General features: G+C 39.7%; 1 protein-coding gene across 2 annotated transcripts in view; it reads left to right on the forward strand.

Moving 5' to 3' along the window:
• SSPN (sarcospan) overlaps positions 1 to 15859 on the forward strand; it is a 45547-nt gene extending 29688 nt beyond the window's left edge. For both annotated transcript variants that reach the window (XM_032159868.2, XM_032159867.2), the window contains exons 2-3: positions 3941 to 4027; positions 11843 to 15859. In XM_032159868.2, coding sequence (XP_032015759.1) covers positions 3971 to 4027; positions 11843 to 12208 — 423 coding nt within the window. In that variant the 5' untranslated portion in view covers positions 3941 to 3970 and the 3' untranslated portion in view covers positions 12209 to 15859. The remainder of the gene's footprint in view (positions 1 to 3940; positions 4028 to 11842) is intronic.
• The last annotated feature ends 343 nt before the right edge of the window (positions 15860 to 16202 follow it).

The following is a 16202-nucleotide window of genomic DNA, read 5'->3' on the forward strand; positions in this document are numbered from 1 at the left end:
AAAAAAAAAAAAAAAAAAAAGGCCAAGAAATTAAAATATGTTGAATACATTTAAGCTTTATAGCAAATACCCTGTACAAGAACCTAAATTGAAGCTTTCAAAAATCTAAAAGGACAAATCTAAAAGGATAATCGATTTCATGATTTTTAGATATGACATGACATAGAAATATAATTATAAGAAATATACCCGAGATGCTTTCAGCTCAAAAAATTCAAAGATTCTTCATAACTGTGTCACTAACTAACATAACTGGGCCCTTTTCTGTTTTCAGACTCTCTCTGGATGGGCCACTGTTTCCTATGGTGTCAATTGCTTCACATACGGTGATGACTAACAAATCCTTGTCTCCAACCCAGGCCTCGTTCCTGAGCTCTAAGCTCATATGGTTGTGCTTTGTGTCCACGTGGGATCATCATTCCCCACTCCCATTCTGCCCCTCCTTTTCTATCTTATCTCATTAAATGTCCACACCACCCACCTGGCAGCACCTTCCTGACCTCTCCCTCTCCTCAGCTCTTACATCTTTACCTTAATCAGTCTTTAGAGCCTATGGATTCAGTTTTTTTACTGTCACTCAAAGACACCCACTCCCTATCCCTACCTCTACCTGAGCTCAGACACTCATCATTTCTCAGGTGACGAATGTCCTCTAGGTGGTCTTCTCTTCCCAAGAATTGCCCCCATCCAATCCATTCTTCATAGCCAGAAGGACCATTCTAAAAGGCAAAGTCAGCCATGTCCTTCTGCTGCTGAAAATGTCCTAGTTGAAATCAAAGTTCTTTGTGATCTACTTCCTGCCCATTGCTGCAAACACATCTTTTGCCTTTTATTTTTTTTCTCTGCACTGGACCTAGAGGAATCCTCAAATGTTTACTCTGCCTTTCTTCATGCCTTTGCACGTACTATTACTCTCTCTGCACAGAATACCTTTCCTCACACTCTCCTTTTAGCCACTTTCCGCATATCCTCAAAACTCATCTTTCTCCAGGAAGTTTCTATCAAGGTAGTTATTCCTTCTGGGTGTTCCTATAGCAGATGTAGTCCTAGTACTTTTACAATATTCCAACTGATTGATTATCCTCTCTTTTCCCACTGGACTGGGAGATCCTTAGATGCTGGATAGTCCTTGGTGTAAGGGCCTGTTTTGCCATCTCTCATTTCCCAGGATCGTACAATAACACAGGGCTTGCTTATTGTATGTCCTCCATAAAATTCTGTGAATTGACTAAGTCGAATGCTCTAGAGTGAGGTCATGTGTTCCTACGCAACTTTTTTCTGGAAGCCAGGGTAAATGAAGGCTACAAAGAAATAGCTACTGCTGAAATCAGAAATTCTGTTCAAGTAGATGCACTGAATCAGATTTTTAAGGTGCTAGTTAGGCCTTATTACTGGAATGTGTCTCTTATGGAGACAAAGAGGAAAGTCTTAGCAATTGCCAACTTCAGCTGGTAGTCTCTAGCAAAGAAGGCAGTTATGTGTGAGAGCCTGACCCTGTGTACCTACAGACAGAAACTCACAGGCGTGTGCCTAGGGATACAAGCAGGATTACAAACCTCAATCTGGTGTGTCACCAATAAACAAAAAGTAGGTCTTCCTTTGATTGTTTCAAGTTTTGTAAATTCTTAATGGGAGAATAAATAGTAAACCCGTACAGTTCTTATCAAACTTATCTTTCAATTTAGTATTTTTTTACAAATGAACTTTACAAAAAAGCTTCATCCTGACTTGAAAATGCCATGTTAGGGGCTACCTGAATAACTTCAGTATCTTTACTTTTGTATGTGCCGGTCTTCTGCTGAAAAGCTGCCTCCCTGGGTCCTATCTGTTTTCTTTTCTCTCCAGATCTCTCCGGTCCATGCCATGCTCACATGTTTTAATGCTGTGTCTCTCCACTGCAAATATTCTATCCTGCTATTAAACCAGGCAGCCATTTCCATTCAATGATGGAAAACCCTGGAAACAGTCTCTAGTAAGAGAAGGCTTGGCTTTTGACTTCATGGTGCAGTAGAAATCTGAACAACCTACAACTTGGCAATGGATGAGGGCATAGGCAGCTTATTGATTGTGTAACCGAAGGGAGAAGAGGATAGAAGTTTTACCTGAAAATGCCATGTTGGCTTTGCAAACAGTTTCTCCACCCTAACAGGGACCGCCTATGGTTTGAAGCTGGCCCTGGGGTAGGAACTATGAGTATGTGCAAACCAGTTGTTTAATGACTTGCTAGGTGACTCTCAGCCACTCTTTCAACTTGTCTCTAGGATAATTGTGCTTATCAGGAAATGCAGTTCTGTTGCTTATATTTTCTATTTTGAAAGTGTGGAACTTTATCAATGTTTTAAGCTTTCCAAAATTGAATGTGAATAGATATACTTTGATTAGAAACTCTAAATCCTAGTTCTAAAAAGTCTAGTTCATGAAAAAGAAAATGCGGCTTAAATAACAGATTGAGTATGTTTTCCCTCAAAGCTGCTGTTTCTCTGGCCAGCCTTCTTTCAGCAGGCACGTCCACCATCTTTTTGTCACGGATGCACCAAAGCTTGGAGGTCACTTCCGGTTTCTCCCTCTCCAGGTCCTCCCATCAGTTATGCAACAGCCAAGATGTATAGATTCAGCTTTTACTATGCCTGTCCTCCCCATCTCTTTCTCTGAATTTGCATGCTACTCTCTGAGCTCTGGTTCACCTGATAAATTGATCTTGCTCCGATTAGCAAAATAATACCCTGATGTTCTGACTGCCGACCCACTCAACATCACTGCTAATTTTCTTGAAATGTGTCTCTCAAATCATGTCATTCCCTGCTCAGCAATTTTCAAGGGAGTGCCGCTACTTACTAAATCCATCCAGTATCCCCAGATTTTCATCCTACCCTTTCTGCTCTATATGTTTTTTGTTTTTTTGAGACAGAGTTTCACTCTTGTTGCCCAGACTGGAGTGCAATGGCACAATCTCAGCTCACTGCAACCTCCACCTCCCAGATTCAAGCGATTCTTCTGCCTCAGCCTCCTGAGTACCTGGGATTACAGGTCTGCACCACCACGTCTGGCTAATTTTTGTATTTTCAGTAAAGATGGGGTTTCACCTTGTTGGCCAGGCTGTTCTCAAACTCCTGACCTCAGGTGATCCACCCGCCTCGGCCTCCCGAAGTGTTGGGATGACAGGCATGAGGCACCGCACCCAGCCTATATGTCGTTATTTTAGACTATGGGTGTGCATTTGCTGTTCTTTCAACACATTCTTTGTGCAGCCCTTTCTCTGTGCTATTGCTTATGGTGCTGCTTTATCCCAAGCTACCTGATTTGAGTATTGGTTCCAAAGAAAAGGCTTTGTGCCTTTTCTTTCTTGCTTACAATATGAGGATCATAATATCACCTACCTTATAGGATTTTGTAGCAATTATAGGAGGAATACAATATAAAGCCCTTAGAAGAGCCCCAGCATGTAGTAAATATTCAGCTAATGTTAGTAATCATGTTTCATTTCTTTCAAGGACCATTTCAAATCCATGTTGTGATGGAAGCCTTTTATATCGCCCAACTCAATGTAATTTCTTCCTCTTTTTGTACTTCTTTAAATAATATTTAACATGTAATGTCCTGCCTTAGAATATGGTGTGCATTTATTTTGGCTTTCACCGGTTTGTAAACTGATGAACACTGAGTAAACTTTATTCATCGTCATCTACTCTGAAGGATCTTGTATAGCACCTGGCATATCAAAAGAACTTAGTAAATGCTGGCTAAGTGGAAATCAGTTGATTTTTACTAATTTTAAAGTGGTTTTCCACCAGTTGAAAGAAAAACACAGTACATAAAGATAAGTAAATGAAATGGACAGCTTTATAACATGGATGTGACTGGAGGAAGACGCTGAGACTGATGTCATTTGAATGCACCGCATACCCTGATAACATCCTTTCTTCTGTGTTCTCCCTTGCAGGTCTGCTTAGTGGCCTATCTTGGCTTGTTTATGCTGTGTGTCTCATATCAGGTTGACGAACGGACATGTATTCAATTTTCTATGAAAGTAAGTTGTGATTGTTCTTTCTCTTTTATCATCACATAGAAAGAAACCCAAGTACAAAATAAAGGAGTGCCTTCTTAAGGGGTTGCATATCTGATTAGTCTAGAAATTGCATTTTTAGGCAGGCCAAAAAATGTTTTAAGAGGGCATTGATCCAGACCTCAAAGGTAATGCTGACTTTTTTTTTTAAGTCTTAATTTCCATGAACTGGGCTGGCCTGGAGGATATGAAGTCTGTCCTTCAGTGCCCTTAAAAGGAATATTGAAAATTCATCAGCTCAACAAAACACTTGGCCAGAAAAAAGGTATCTCTTTCAGTGCCCACTTCCATATCTCGGGGGTTATTTGGGATATTTTAATAATGAAGCAGTCTAAGTGTATTTCCTCTTGTAGGTGGGATCACTGAAACAGAAAAAGTACATTGGGTGCATCCAAATGCTCTGTGCCAAGACTCTCAGGGCAAAGTGGGGGACGGGCGATGGGATATGCGTGGTTTGGCAAGCGTGTGTGTCTTTCATTTGTGTGTATCTTTTTTCTGTTAGGGACAGTGCATTTGGCTGGAGCCAGTTCAAGTACACAGCATTTTCAATGCACAACAGAATCTACTCCAAAGGGAAGCAAAGACACTCCCTTTCAGAGTATGAGGACATAGACATATAGAACTTAGCAATCAGAGCTAGCAGAAAGCAAATTCCTTCATTTTCTCTCAACTACTGTAGCAAAGAATACAAAGCTTTCTTAAATATATATTTTTTTAAATTTGGTCCACTAACATTGTTTTTTCTTCTACAAGAAAACGTATAAAAACTGGATTTTTTTTTTGTTCACTACAACTAGAAAACATCAGACATAAAAGTAAGTGAATGACATTATTTGGAAGTTACTAAGGTGAAAAAAAAATAAGGTGTGTTGGAAGATTCCAGTATAATTGAAGCTGGTGACATAGAAAAGCAATGGGATGATATCTTTTAAAATCATGCTATAAAAAGTAATTAATAGAATACAAAAGTTTACATTATAATAACTAATTTTAAAAAGCTGGTTACACAAAATGTATGATATTCATCCTACAGAAAAAATAAAAGCTCTTAATGAGCATAGAAAATACAATTATCTATGAGTGGTGGGATTTTATTTGCAATTTGCAGTTTTTCTGTAATTTTGAAATGTTCTCCAATAGTTATAACTTTTCTAAGTAAAAAATTAATAGATACTACTTTTTTAAATGATGAAGTTAGAATTTTGGTGGCTATGCCTTCATTTGGAAATTATACTTTTCTGTCTGAGGACTTTCCTTGAAAGAAGGCCAGATAGAGTAGACATCAGTCTATGTTTACTATTTTTTTGTAGAGGTCTGACTAAACAGCAAGGCTTGGTGATTAAAAAAAAAGAAGAAGCCAGAAGGCTTAGTAAGAAATGGCCTTTTAAATTACAAGAACTTCATCCAGTAGCTGAAGAACACCCCAAACTAGGTTTTCATTAGTTTATGTGAAATACCCTCATTTTCCCCCCAGATGATCCCAGAAAACAGCAGAGGCAAAAGCATCAGCTTTAAGAGAGGCCCCAATGCCATCTCAACATCTGCACCTTAGTTAAATACGGAGTAAGAGAAAAAAAAAATAGAAAAAAAAAAGTCACTGCCAATGTCAGCCAGGTTGAAGATTCCCCACTAGGAAGATCTCATTAGCTACCTCTTTTTTCCACCCGTGACAGGCATTGGCAAATACTGAGGCACTTTTCTCTTCTCCTGAACGTGACCTTTCTTGATGCTTGCTGCTAGCTCTCTAAGGTTGCATGCTACATTATCTTCAGGTTGAAAGTGAGCTTCAGCCCATCTCCAGGTTTTCCAATGACACAACAGGGGACAGCTGACTTCCCTTATGCTTCTCACACTACTGAGGGGGCGGAGGCATAAGATGCATCTTCATAGGGCGTTTCTCATCAGCATAGCCGCATTTTGGTGCCCCCATCTCTGGACCTTGGCCTAAGCTTTGTTAGAGGATTTATTTCCTCCTGTTGAATGCCCAGATAGCCAGGACAAGCAAATGGGCCATGATGACAGTCTCACTGTAGTCTGCACGTGTGCACACACACGCACCCTCCCTTTCTCTTAGAGACAATAGCCACGGGCTTTTTTTTTTTTTTTTTTTTTTCTCAAGCTGCGACGGCCCTCTGGGGGTTCGGGGATTGGGGGTGGGGTCCGTTCGCAGGCCCTCGATGCCACCAGCGCGTTCCTTTTTCCTCCCTGGGCTTTGCCTCTCTGCCTCTGGGCTTGGCTGGGCATCGGCTGCAGGTCGCCCTTCCTGCCTTTCCTAGTGGCCTGACTTTCTCAGGGCTCCCCTGGAGGTTCGGAAACGTGTCGGGGGCATGTGCCTGCGGAAACATTCCGGGGCACGTTCCCTCCTGCCCACATCCAGGAGGCCCCTGGGCTGCTGCGGCAGCCTCCTCCCGAGCAGCGCGCTGCAGAGGGGCCCTTCCCGTTCAGGCCACCGGGGAAGGTAATTAAATTGGAGCAGAAACACCCTCCTCCCGAGGTCACCGAACGTGAAAGCTGCAGGCCGGGTACCAATTAAAGGCAGCGAGCGAGCGGAGACGCGCCCGGGCGCTGCTGTTACATAAGCGCCCGGGGCCACCGCGCCTCCGCCCGCTGCGCAGCGCGGGGCTGATAGGCTGACACCCCCAAGACAGATGCCTCCCGCGCCGGGCTTTTATCAAGATATATTTGCTCGGATTCTCAAGGTCATCGTAAACACTCTTCCTTATAGTTTATTCGTGCCATGTAGGTAAAACAAGCCACTTGATTTTAAATTACAGATTCTAACCCACAAGCTTGTTGCTGTCAGATGAGTTAACAGCCATGAAGGAAAAATGCCACAGCGCTGCAGATGCAGCCCGCAGGCTTTAGGGGGGATCGAGTATATATTTATGTCTTAAAATGGATAAGAAACTTGATTCCGTGGCTTCCTCTAGTCTACTTGGCCTGATGCTTTCCCGAGTGGGAGAAGCCGAGTCATTAATGTGTGAGATAGATATGCACGATGTAAATTTATTCATACTCAGAGAAGCTAAGGGGCGTGGTTTTTCTTTATGTTCTCCTTGGGTTCTAGCATAAATGGTTTAATTAAAATTGAGCAACCACTGTGTTTGTGTAAATGTTTACATCCTTCCTACAAGCCAAGAATGCATTCTTACTCCCACATGACAAAATAAGACAAAAGCAGTCGAATTAATATCCTCAGTCCTGAGAACTGGCAGCTCTTTCCATCCCTACTAATTTGCTTATTATTTCACAAATACTTAAATAGTGCTCCTGTATACCAGACGCTGTTCTAAGCTCTTCACAGACATCAACTGTTTTGATCCTTGTAATTATCCTGTGAAGTAGGTGCTATTATGATCATCATGCCAAGTTTACAGATGAAGAAGTCCAGGTGCACAGGGATTGATGAATTTGCCCAAGGACCATGGCTAGTGAGGGGAGAACCTGACTCCCTGGTTCATGCTGTTAATCATCAGCCAGTACCGCTGCACACTTGTTAAATGGTCTTGGGCACATCTTTTAATCTCTGAGCCAAAAAGTCATCTTTTAAAAATAGACAAAATTCCCATTTTCAGCAAATGGATTTTTGTGACTATCATGAATGTGTAAAATCTTTTTCAACTATTTGAATTATTTGCAGATTGAGAATGAAGGATTATTGTCATTGCTTCAAGATATTGCGCCAACAAATGTTACAGAAAATTGCTATCCAAGGAGCTGGGTGCAGTGGCTCATGCCTGTAATCTCAGCACTTTGGGAGGCTGAGTCAGGAGCATCACTTGAGGTCAGGAGTTCAAGACCAGCCTGGGCAAAATGGTGAAACCCTGTCTTTACCAAAAAAATACAAAAATTAGCTGGGTGTGGTGGCACACACCTGTAGTCCCAGTTAGGAGGCTGAGGCATGAGAATCGCTTGAACCCAGGAGGCAGAAGTTACAGTGAGCTGAGATCAAGCCACTGCACTCTGTCTCACAAAAAAAAAAAAAAAAAAAGAAATTGCTATTTAAGGATGTATGTATGTTAGAGGTAGGAAGGTTATCACAAGCCCCCCGCCCCCAACTTCCATCCATTGTTGGTGATAAAACGGATAGAGAAAACTCCATTTGGGGCCATTCTACTAAGCAGATGACTACCAGGTGGGAAATGATCACTAACCTGGGCCTTCCCTGGTTAAAGTCATAGATATACCATTGTTCCCAGAGCAAACTGTTTCCAGTTCTCTGCTGGCTGTACTGGGAACACAGCTACAATGGGTACACACACACACACACACACACACACAGAACATAGTCAAGACAGTTTAATTTGGCTCTTGGCACCAAGAGTTTGAAGTCAGTAATCAAGCCTGAATATTTAAAAACTGAGAATTGTTCAAATATTCTGCCCCATTGGTTCTACAAAATAAATCCATATTTTTAGGCTAAAACCCCCAATTTTTGCATAAAATGCAGTCACTGAAAATATTGAGGGCCAGACAAAGTGGTTCACGGCTCTAATCTCAATACTTTGGGAGGCTGAGGTGGGAGGATCACTTGAGGCTTGGAGTTTGAGACCAGCCTGGGCAACATAGCAAGACTCCATCTCTGAAAAAAAGTTTTATGACGGTACCACTTTGTATATATCTGGTTCCCTTCCTCCAGGGAACACTAATATTGAGTATAATTATTGTTATGTCCCTGAGATATAAGATATTTCTATAAACTGTTTCACAGATGAAGATATTTAGGTTACATCTGACAATCCTTTAAATGATTTGAAGAGGAAAAATAATGTGTGTTTAAGATCTCTTTGATGAAAAGATCTAAAGAATCCATGATACTAATTAAGATGTATTAAGAAAAAAATGGCTTTAACTAATTCTACTCTCTTCCAGTGACCTTAGATATACAGTCAAGCTGTATGTAATCCCTGATGGATTCCCTTACAGGCAAACCAGACATAAGCTTAGGTCACCAGCAACCAGTATGTACACCCACACCCACACATACATGCACACATACCACTCAAGAAAGAGAAAAAGTAAAAATGTAAATACAGCATTCCAAATTTAAGACTTGAAAACACTTGAAATCATCACTGTGTGGAACACACTCATTTGGAGGACTTTTGTACACATATTTTATAGTGTCACATATATGTTTTAATTTTGAATTATATATAAGGGAAGGTGGGGGCGGAGCATTATCGTTTCAGAGCTACTTTCATCTGAACCTGGAAATGACTGGAACTAATATTACTTTGTGAAGTGTCCATTCACCAGAATTGTTCTCTGTAGAGAGCAACTTTTGACTGTGGTAATATAATTCTTGCACTATCCTAAGCCAAAAGAACAAAGCTAGAGGCATCACGCTACCCGACTTCAAACTATACTACAAGGTTACAGTAACCAAAACAGCATGGTACTGGTACCACAACAGAGACATAGATCAATGGAACAGAACAGAGCCCTCAGAAATAATGCCGCATATCTACAACTATCTGATCTTTGACAAACCTGACAAAAACAAGAAATGGGGAAAGGATTCCCTATTTAATAAATGGTGCTGGGAAAACTGGCTAGCCATATGTACAAAGCTGAAACTGGATCCCTTCCTTACACCTTATACAAAAATTAATTCAAGATGGATTAAAGACTTAAATTTTAGACCTAAAACCATTAAAACCCTAGAAGAAAACCTAGGCAATACCATTCAGGACATAGGCATGGGCAAGGACTTCATGTCTAAAACACCAAAAGCAATGGCAACAAAAGCCAAAATTGACAAATGGGATCTAATTAAACTAAAGAGCTTCTGCACAGCAAAAGAAACTACCATCAGAGTGAAAAGCCAACTTACAGAATGGGAGAAAATTTTTGCAACCTACTCACCTGACAAAGGGCTAATATCCAGAATCTACAATGAACTCAAATTTACAAGAAAAAAACAACCCCATCAAAAAGTGGGCGAAGGACATGAACAGACACTTCTCAAAAGAAGACATTTATGCAGCCAAAAAACACATGCAAAAATGCTCATCATCACTGGCCATCAGAGAAATGCAAATCAAAACCACAATGAGATACCATCTCACACCAGTTAGAATGGCCATCATTCAAAAGTCAGGAAACAACAGGTGCTGGAGAGGATGTGGTGAAATAGGAACACTTTTACACTGTTGGTGGGACTGTAAACTAGTTCAACCATTGTGGAAGTCAGTGTGGCGATTCCTCAGGGATCTAGAACTAGAAATACCATTTGACCCAGCCATCCCATTACTGGGTATATACCCAAAGGACTATAAATCATGCTGCTATAAAGACACATGCACACGTATGTTTATTGCAGCACTATTCACAATAGCAAAGAGTTCGAACCAACCCAAATGTCCAACAACAATAGACTGGATTAAGAAAATGTGGCACATATACACCATGGAATACTATGCAGCCATAAAAAATGATGAGTTCATGTCCTTTGTAGGGACATGGATGAAGCTGGAAACCATCATTCTCAGTAAACTATCACAAGGACAAAAAATCAAACACCGCATGTTCTCACTCATAGGTAGGAATTGAACAATGAGAACTCATGGACACAGGAAGGGGAACATCACACTCTGGGCACTGTTGTGGGGTGGGGGGAGGTGGGAAGGGACAGCATTAGGAGATATACCTAGTGCTAAATGACAAGTTAATGGGTGCAGCAAACCAACATGGCACATGGATACATATGTAACAAACCTGCACATTGTGCACATGTACCCTAAAACCTAAAGTATAATAATAATAAAATAAAATAAAAATAATAATTCTTGCACTAAGAACTATGTATACTAGTCTCAAAAGCTGGGGACTCTGAGCCTTACCTAGAGTCTCAGCAGGTGGACCATTAAGATTAACTTTTCTAGTAGGTGAGTTCAATCACAAAAACATTTCTTGTTCCATAGATTTTATTGTGGCCATGTCAGTGAACACCCACAAGTTTTGCTCAGAATATTTTAGGTGTAAGCTAAATCCCTAAATGGTTCAGAGTTCCCACAGCCCTTTAGCAGCAGAGCAAGAACTTTAACCAGACTTTTTCAATCCCAAAGCTAACCTGGAGGCCAACAGTGTTCAAAACCTTGGTGACTGAGGAACCATTTAGAGTTTTTTCATGCTCTTTGTTGGGCTCAGGGTAAGTTTCACAGGTGATGAAGCTGACATTGAGTCACTTGACTTCTGGAGCCATAATTTATTTTCTCCCAGCAACCTCTTACTGGGGATTCTCATGTTTATGGATACAGTTTGGTAATCACTACATTGAACATAGTCTTTTAAAAAATTAACCTATGCTATTAGTTGACCCATCATTGCTAATTTTGACCCACACAGTGTTTGCATTACAGAAACCTGTTCTTTACTTCCTAGTCTTGTTTCAGTCTTAATATCAGAAGTTCTTGAGTTCAAAATAAGCACAACATGTCATCCAGGGATGGCTAGCTTGTTTGGGATTCATCTGAACTGCTGGCAATATCTAGACAAAAACATTCCACAGTCCAGCTAATACGGTTGTCACAACTCTTGAAAAGGGCCCAACATCTGGATGGCAAGTGAAAATGTAATCAGGGTTTAAGAACTACCCACTAATAAACAAACATGGAGCTATTTCCATGTCTTGGGTGTTGTGTTTCTAAGAAGAGACAGCCTTTCCATCAAAAATTTCTGGGAGAGAAGAAAAAGAACAGTTTTGATGAATTAGCTTTGCAAATCATCATCCAATGTTCTTTGTAACCAGAAAGGTTTTCTTCTGCTTTCTTGCAGCTGTTATACTTTCTGCTGAGTGCCCTGGGCCTGACGGTCTGTGTGCTGGCCGTGGCGTTTGCTGCCCACCACTATTCGCAGCTCACACAGTTTACCTGTGAGACCACACTCGACTCTTGCCAGTGCAAACTGCCCTCCTTGGAGCCGCTCAGCAGGACCTTTGTTTACCGGGATGTGACGGACTGTACCAGCGTCACTGGCACTTTCAAACTGTTCTTACTCATCCAGATGATTCTTAATTTGGTCTGCGGCCTTGTGTGCTTGTTGGCCTGCTTTGTGATGTGGAAACATAGGTACCAGGTCTTCTATGTGGGTGTCAGGATATGCTCCCTCACAGCTTCCGAAGGCCCCCAGCAAAAGATCTAACATTCTTGCTCAAAGTTGCGAGAGAACGCACATGGAGTAGCTGAGGTTAAACAACAACAAAAAAATTTTAAACAAAGAAAGGAAAAACATTGACAATAAAAGTCACTCTTCTAATTGAATATTTTTATATTTTTATGAAACAAAAGAGCATTTCTTCAGGTTTCTATTGTATTTTTTAACATTCTTGCAGAGAAAGCAAGATCCAAATTGATTTTGGGATATTAAAAGTTAACAGAACACCGAACAGGGAAAGAATGGCATAGATCTATCTTTACAGTCTGGAGTTAATTCCTGTTACTCATTTTATCCATTACTTATATAATCTTCTTTCCTGTTAGTCCAGTTTGATGGTGTGAATGGTGAATTTCAGGCCCAGTTGCTAAATTTTGTGGCATCTTCCTCTAGTCCTTCCCATCTCCAGTCATCAGCCCCACTCTGTCTTGGAGATAGGCAGGAGGTGGGGGAAGAGCTGAATCTCTTTATTTTCCCTGGTAGAGACGTCTTCAAGGCATGAAATAGCTTAAAGAGCAGAGTAGAAACAGAATAGGCTTTGCAAAAGCCTAGATAATTATAAACACCTGGGTTGGGGCGGCGGCCTCTTCTCTTCAGCTCCCGTAGCTTGGCTCTGTAAGTGGATCACTTGCTAAATGCTTTAGATGATTGCCTCTCAATAATTGAAAGGTGGTGGTAGTTGTATTCTTAATGATGTAGAAGGTTTAAAAATAATTACATTATGCTTCTATTCTATCATCTAAAACAAATCATTAAAACTAATTTCTAGCTAATTGTTAATTATAATTATGCTCAGAAGTCTATTTAATGAGCTCTGGCTGTACTTACGCTGCACTGTCGGTGTTAAGAGAAATTACTCTCACAAGAGCAGAGGCCTGAAGATTCTTTCTTCTGAAAGCCAAGCACCACAAGGAAAAAAAAATTTATTAATAGCTCAGGTTAAAAACACTCATTTAAACAAAAACAAGAGCATTTGTAATAGGAAGTGTTTATACAAATAGCACATTTGTGATATGTTGAAAAGTATCTCTCTTGGCAACCAATCTATGTTTGAGGGAGATTGGATAATGCTGTTGTGTTCCATTCATGAAACTGTATTTGATACATAATCCTATTATTAATTCGTATACTTAGTCAACCTAGGAAATCAAAATAATGTTTCGAAGTTCTTATTTGAGCAATATGGCCTTGACTTGGAGGGTAGTTTTAGTTGTTTTGTTTTTAAGTGACTGTGATTTAAAGCACAAATGCCCCAAGGTGGGGAGACTTCTCTCTCTGATTACTGTTATTATTAAATTCTGAACTGTATCCATATTTTAAGGAAGGAGCTAAAAATGGAAATTCATGAACCATAAATGGTATCAAGAACTTTCTGTATAGTATGCTTTGTTGAAAGCAGAAATTAAGATAATAATTGAGTTCAATTCGCCTCTCCGCATTGCCTATTGATACACTTTACTAATCATGAAATTCTAACCTAAAAGGAAAACATTTTCTTGCTTGTCTTAGAAGAAAGTGGAATAATTCCATTGATTGTGATAACGGTTTCAATTTCTACACAATATAAATATCCAGTGTAAAGGAAAGCGTTAAGTCGGTAAGCTAGAGGATTGTAAATATCTTTTATGTCCTCTAGATAAAACACCCGATTAACAGATGTTAAACCTTTTAATGTTTTGATTTGCTTTAAAAATGGCCTTCCTACACATTAGCTCCAGCCAAAAAGACACATCGGAGAGCTTAGAGGATAAGTCTCTGGAGCAGAATTGATCACACACAAAAGTTACACCAACAGAATACCAAGCAGAATGATGAGGACCTATAAAATACCTTGTGCCCTGTTTAAAAAAAAAAAAAAAAAAAGCCAGTAACTGAATCCATTTTGATTTTTGATTGAGTTTCCTACACAAAGAAGAAAATAACTGAGAATCTGGAATGTTGTAGTCCATCCTTTAAAGAGTAAGAAAGCAGCACTTTAATGCTAGTAACCGTGAATTAGGCACCACTGAAAGCACATCCCGAATTTCTTTAACATTTTATAGTGAACACGACAAGTTTCTATATTTAAAAATTAAGACTCTGTATATCCTTAAGGTGCTCTATGTTTACCAGTAATTCACAGGGTATTTCAAATGGTAGAATCATTTTAGCTTCTGTGCTTCCTTTTTCTAAATAATGCAACTTGTAAGAGCTGACATTGTAATAACCTTTATAATAGTATAACCGTCAGGAGATATATATATATTCATATATACTATACATACATAAAATGGGGATATTACTATTGTATGATTAAATCATTAAGTCCCCAAAGAAAAAAAAATCATAAGTGAATAGAAAGAACTAAACAGAAAAGAAAGAAAGAAAAGGTTCCTTTGCTATGAGCTCACTGTATATCGATAAGTGTAAGAATTGTGTGGCATGAATAACCGCTTTGGGCTGGATTTGAAGTATTTTGATGTTGTGTTTTGCAAATATTGAAGTTACAATAATGGCAACAGAAAAGGAACAGATACACAGCTTTACACTTAGCAAAATGTTACATTTAAAATCTGACAAGGCGCCAAGATGGTGACTGTCTCCTCTAAACCATGAAAGAGTAAGATTTGCGCAGCCCTCCTCCTCTTCCACCTCCTTCAGGAGAATTAAATGAATCAAGACTTTGGAAAGACGGGGAAGAGCCGGGACTTGGCAGTACTTGAAATAGGAGGAATACAGCAGCCTAAATGTACAGACTTTGTAGCCGAGCCCACTCGATCGGTCTGTGCCTTCACGTGACCACCATCTGTGCCTCCCTCGCTCCATCCAAATTTGTGTAGGCTGCTCCTTGGAGCTATGCCTAAAATATAGCTACACCAGAGCCCTGGAAACTGTAGTCAAGTAACAGGCCTCACTGTTTTTTTTCTTTGGATTAAAAGTGTATATCTTTCTACTGAGAGGTTTCCAGCTTTACACTTCTATGGGTTGTTCTGACCGTGAGAACACATTATATACATGTTTTCTATTCGTGTCCAGGGCATGAGAATCTTAATATTCTTGTACTTCCCTTTTTGCATGCAGTATGTCTGGAATATGTTTATAAAATTTTAGCAAAGGGTGAGATCAAGGGACAAGGGTAGAGTGGTTATTTAAAGATAATCAGAAATGAACTTAAAAGCTGCCCTGCAAAACCAATCCTTTCCTATCATGAAGAGTACCTTCATATTTTCTAGAGATTGTCTCTGAACCGTTGCTACATAGCCATAAATTTCTGTAAATCATGTTGGCTATCAGTTCTTGCTATTCTCAGAGCACTCTATCATGTTTTTAGGTGTATATTTTGTATTCAGGATAGCATTAAAAAGAACTGATGGCAAATGTATTGACTCACAGTGGAAATATTCGTTTGGATAATGAATTAGTGGTTTAGCCTTTGAAATGAATACCTTGAATCATTTCTTCTGATTTTCTAGTAGTTTATTATCTCAAATGATTATTATCCCCTTCAAAAATACTGGTCTGTACTTTGGTGTTGTGGTTTCATTTTTCTGGCATTGATCAAATAGTAAATACAAAATAAAGCATTTCTACATGTTTGAGGTGGTTGTTTTTAAAGGGGATACGCGTAATGCAGATTTTCTTTATCAATAAAATTTTCATAATCTCTGAAAACACTGTTTGGATGTGCTTTAAAGTAACTTATGTTACAAATGAACTGGTACACATAAAATCTCTCAAGTTAGTGTTTATTTCAAAAATCTGTTTTTGGAAAGACAAAAACCAATATTCACTGTGACTCCTTTGTTCCAGTGACTGTCTCTGTTTTGCTACTTTGTATCCATCATAGAAGTCAAGGTTGTAATTGCTCCCAAGGCAAAGAGAGTCTGACTGGAAAAAGTCTTGTAAAACGTACCTGGAATGCTGATTCTTAATTTATATCTACCAATAGCAACTAAAGTTTGTCCTGAAGCATGGGATGCACAAGTCATATTCTCTATTATAA

The sequence above is a fragment of the Hylobates moloch genome, unplaced genomic scaffold (assembly GCF_009828535.3).
Source record: "Hylobates moloch isolate HMO894 unplaced genomic scaffold, HMol_V3 SCAFFOLD_8, whole genome shotgun sequence".
NCBI classification, from domain to species: domain Eukaryota; kingdom Metazoa; phylum Chordata; class Mammalia; order Primates; family Hylobatidae; genus Hylobates; species Hylobates moloch.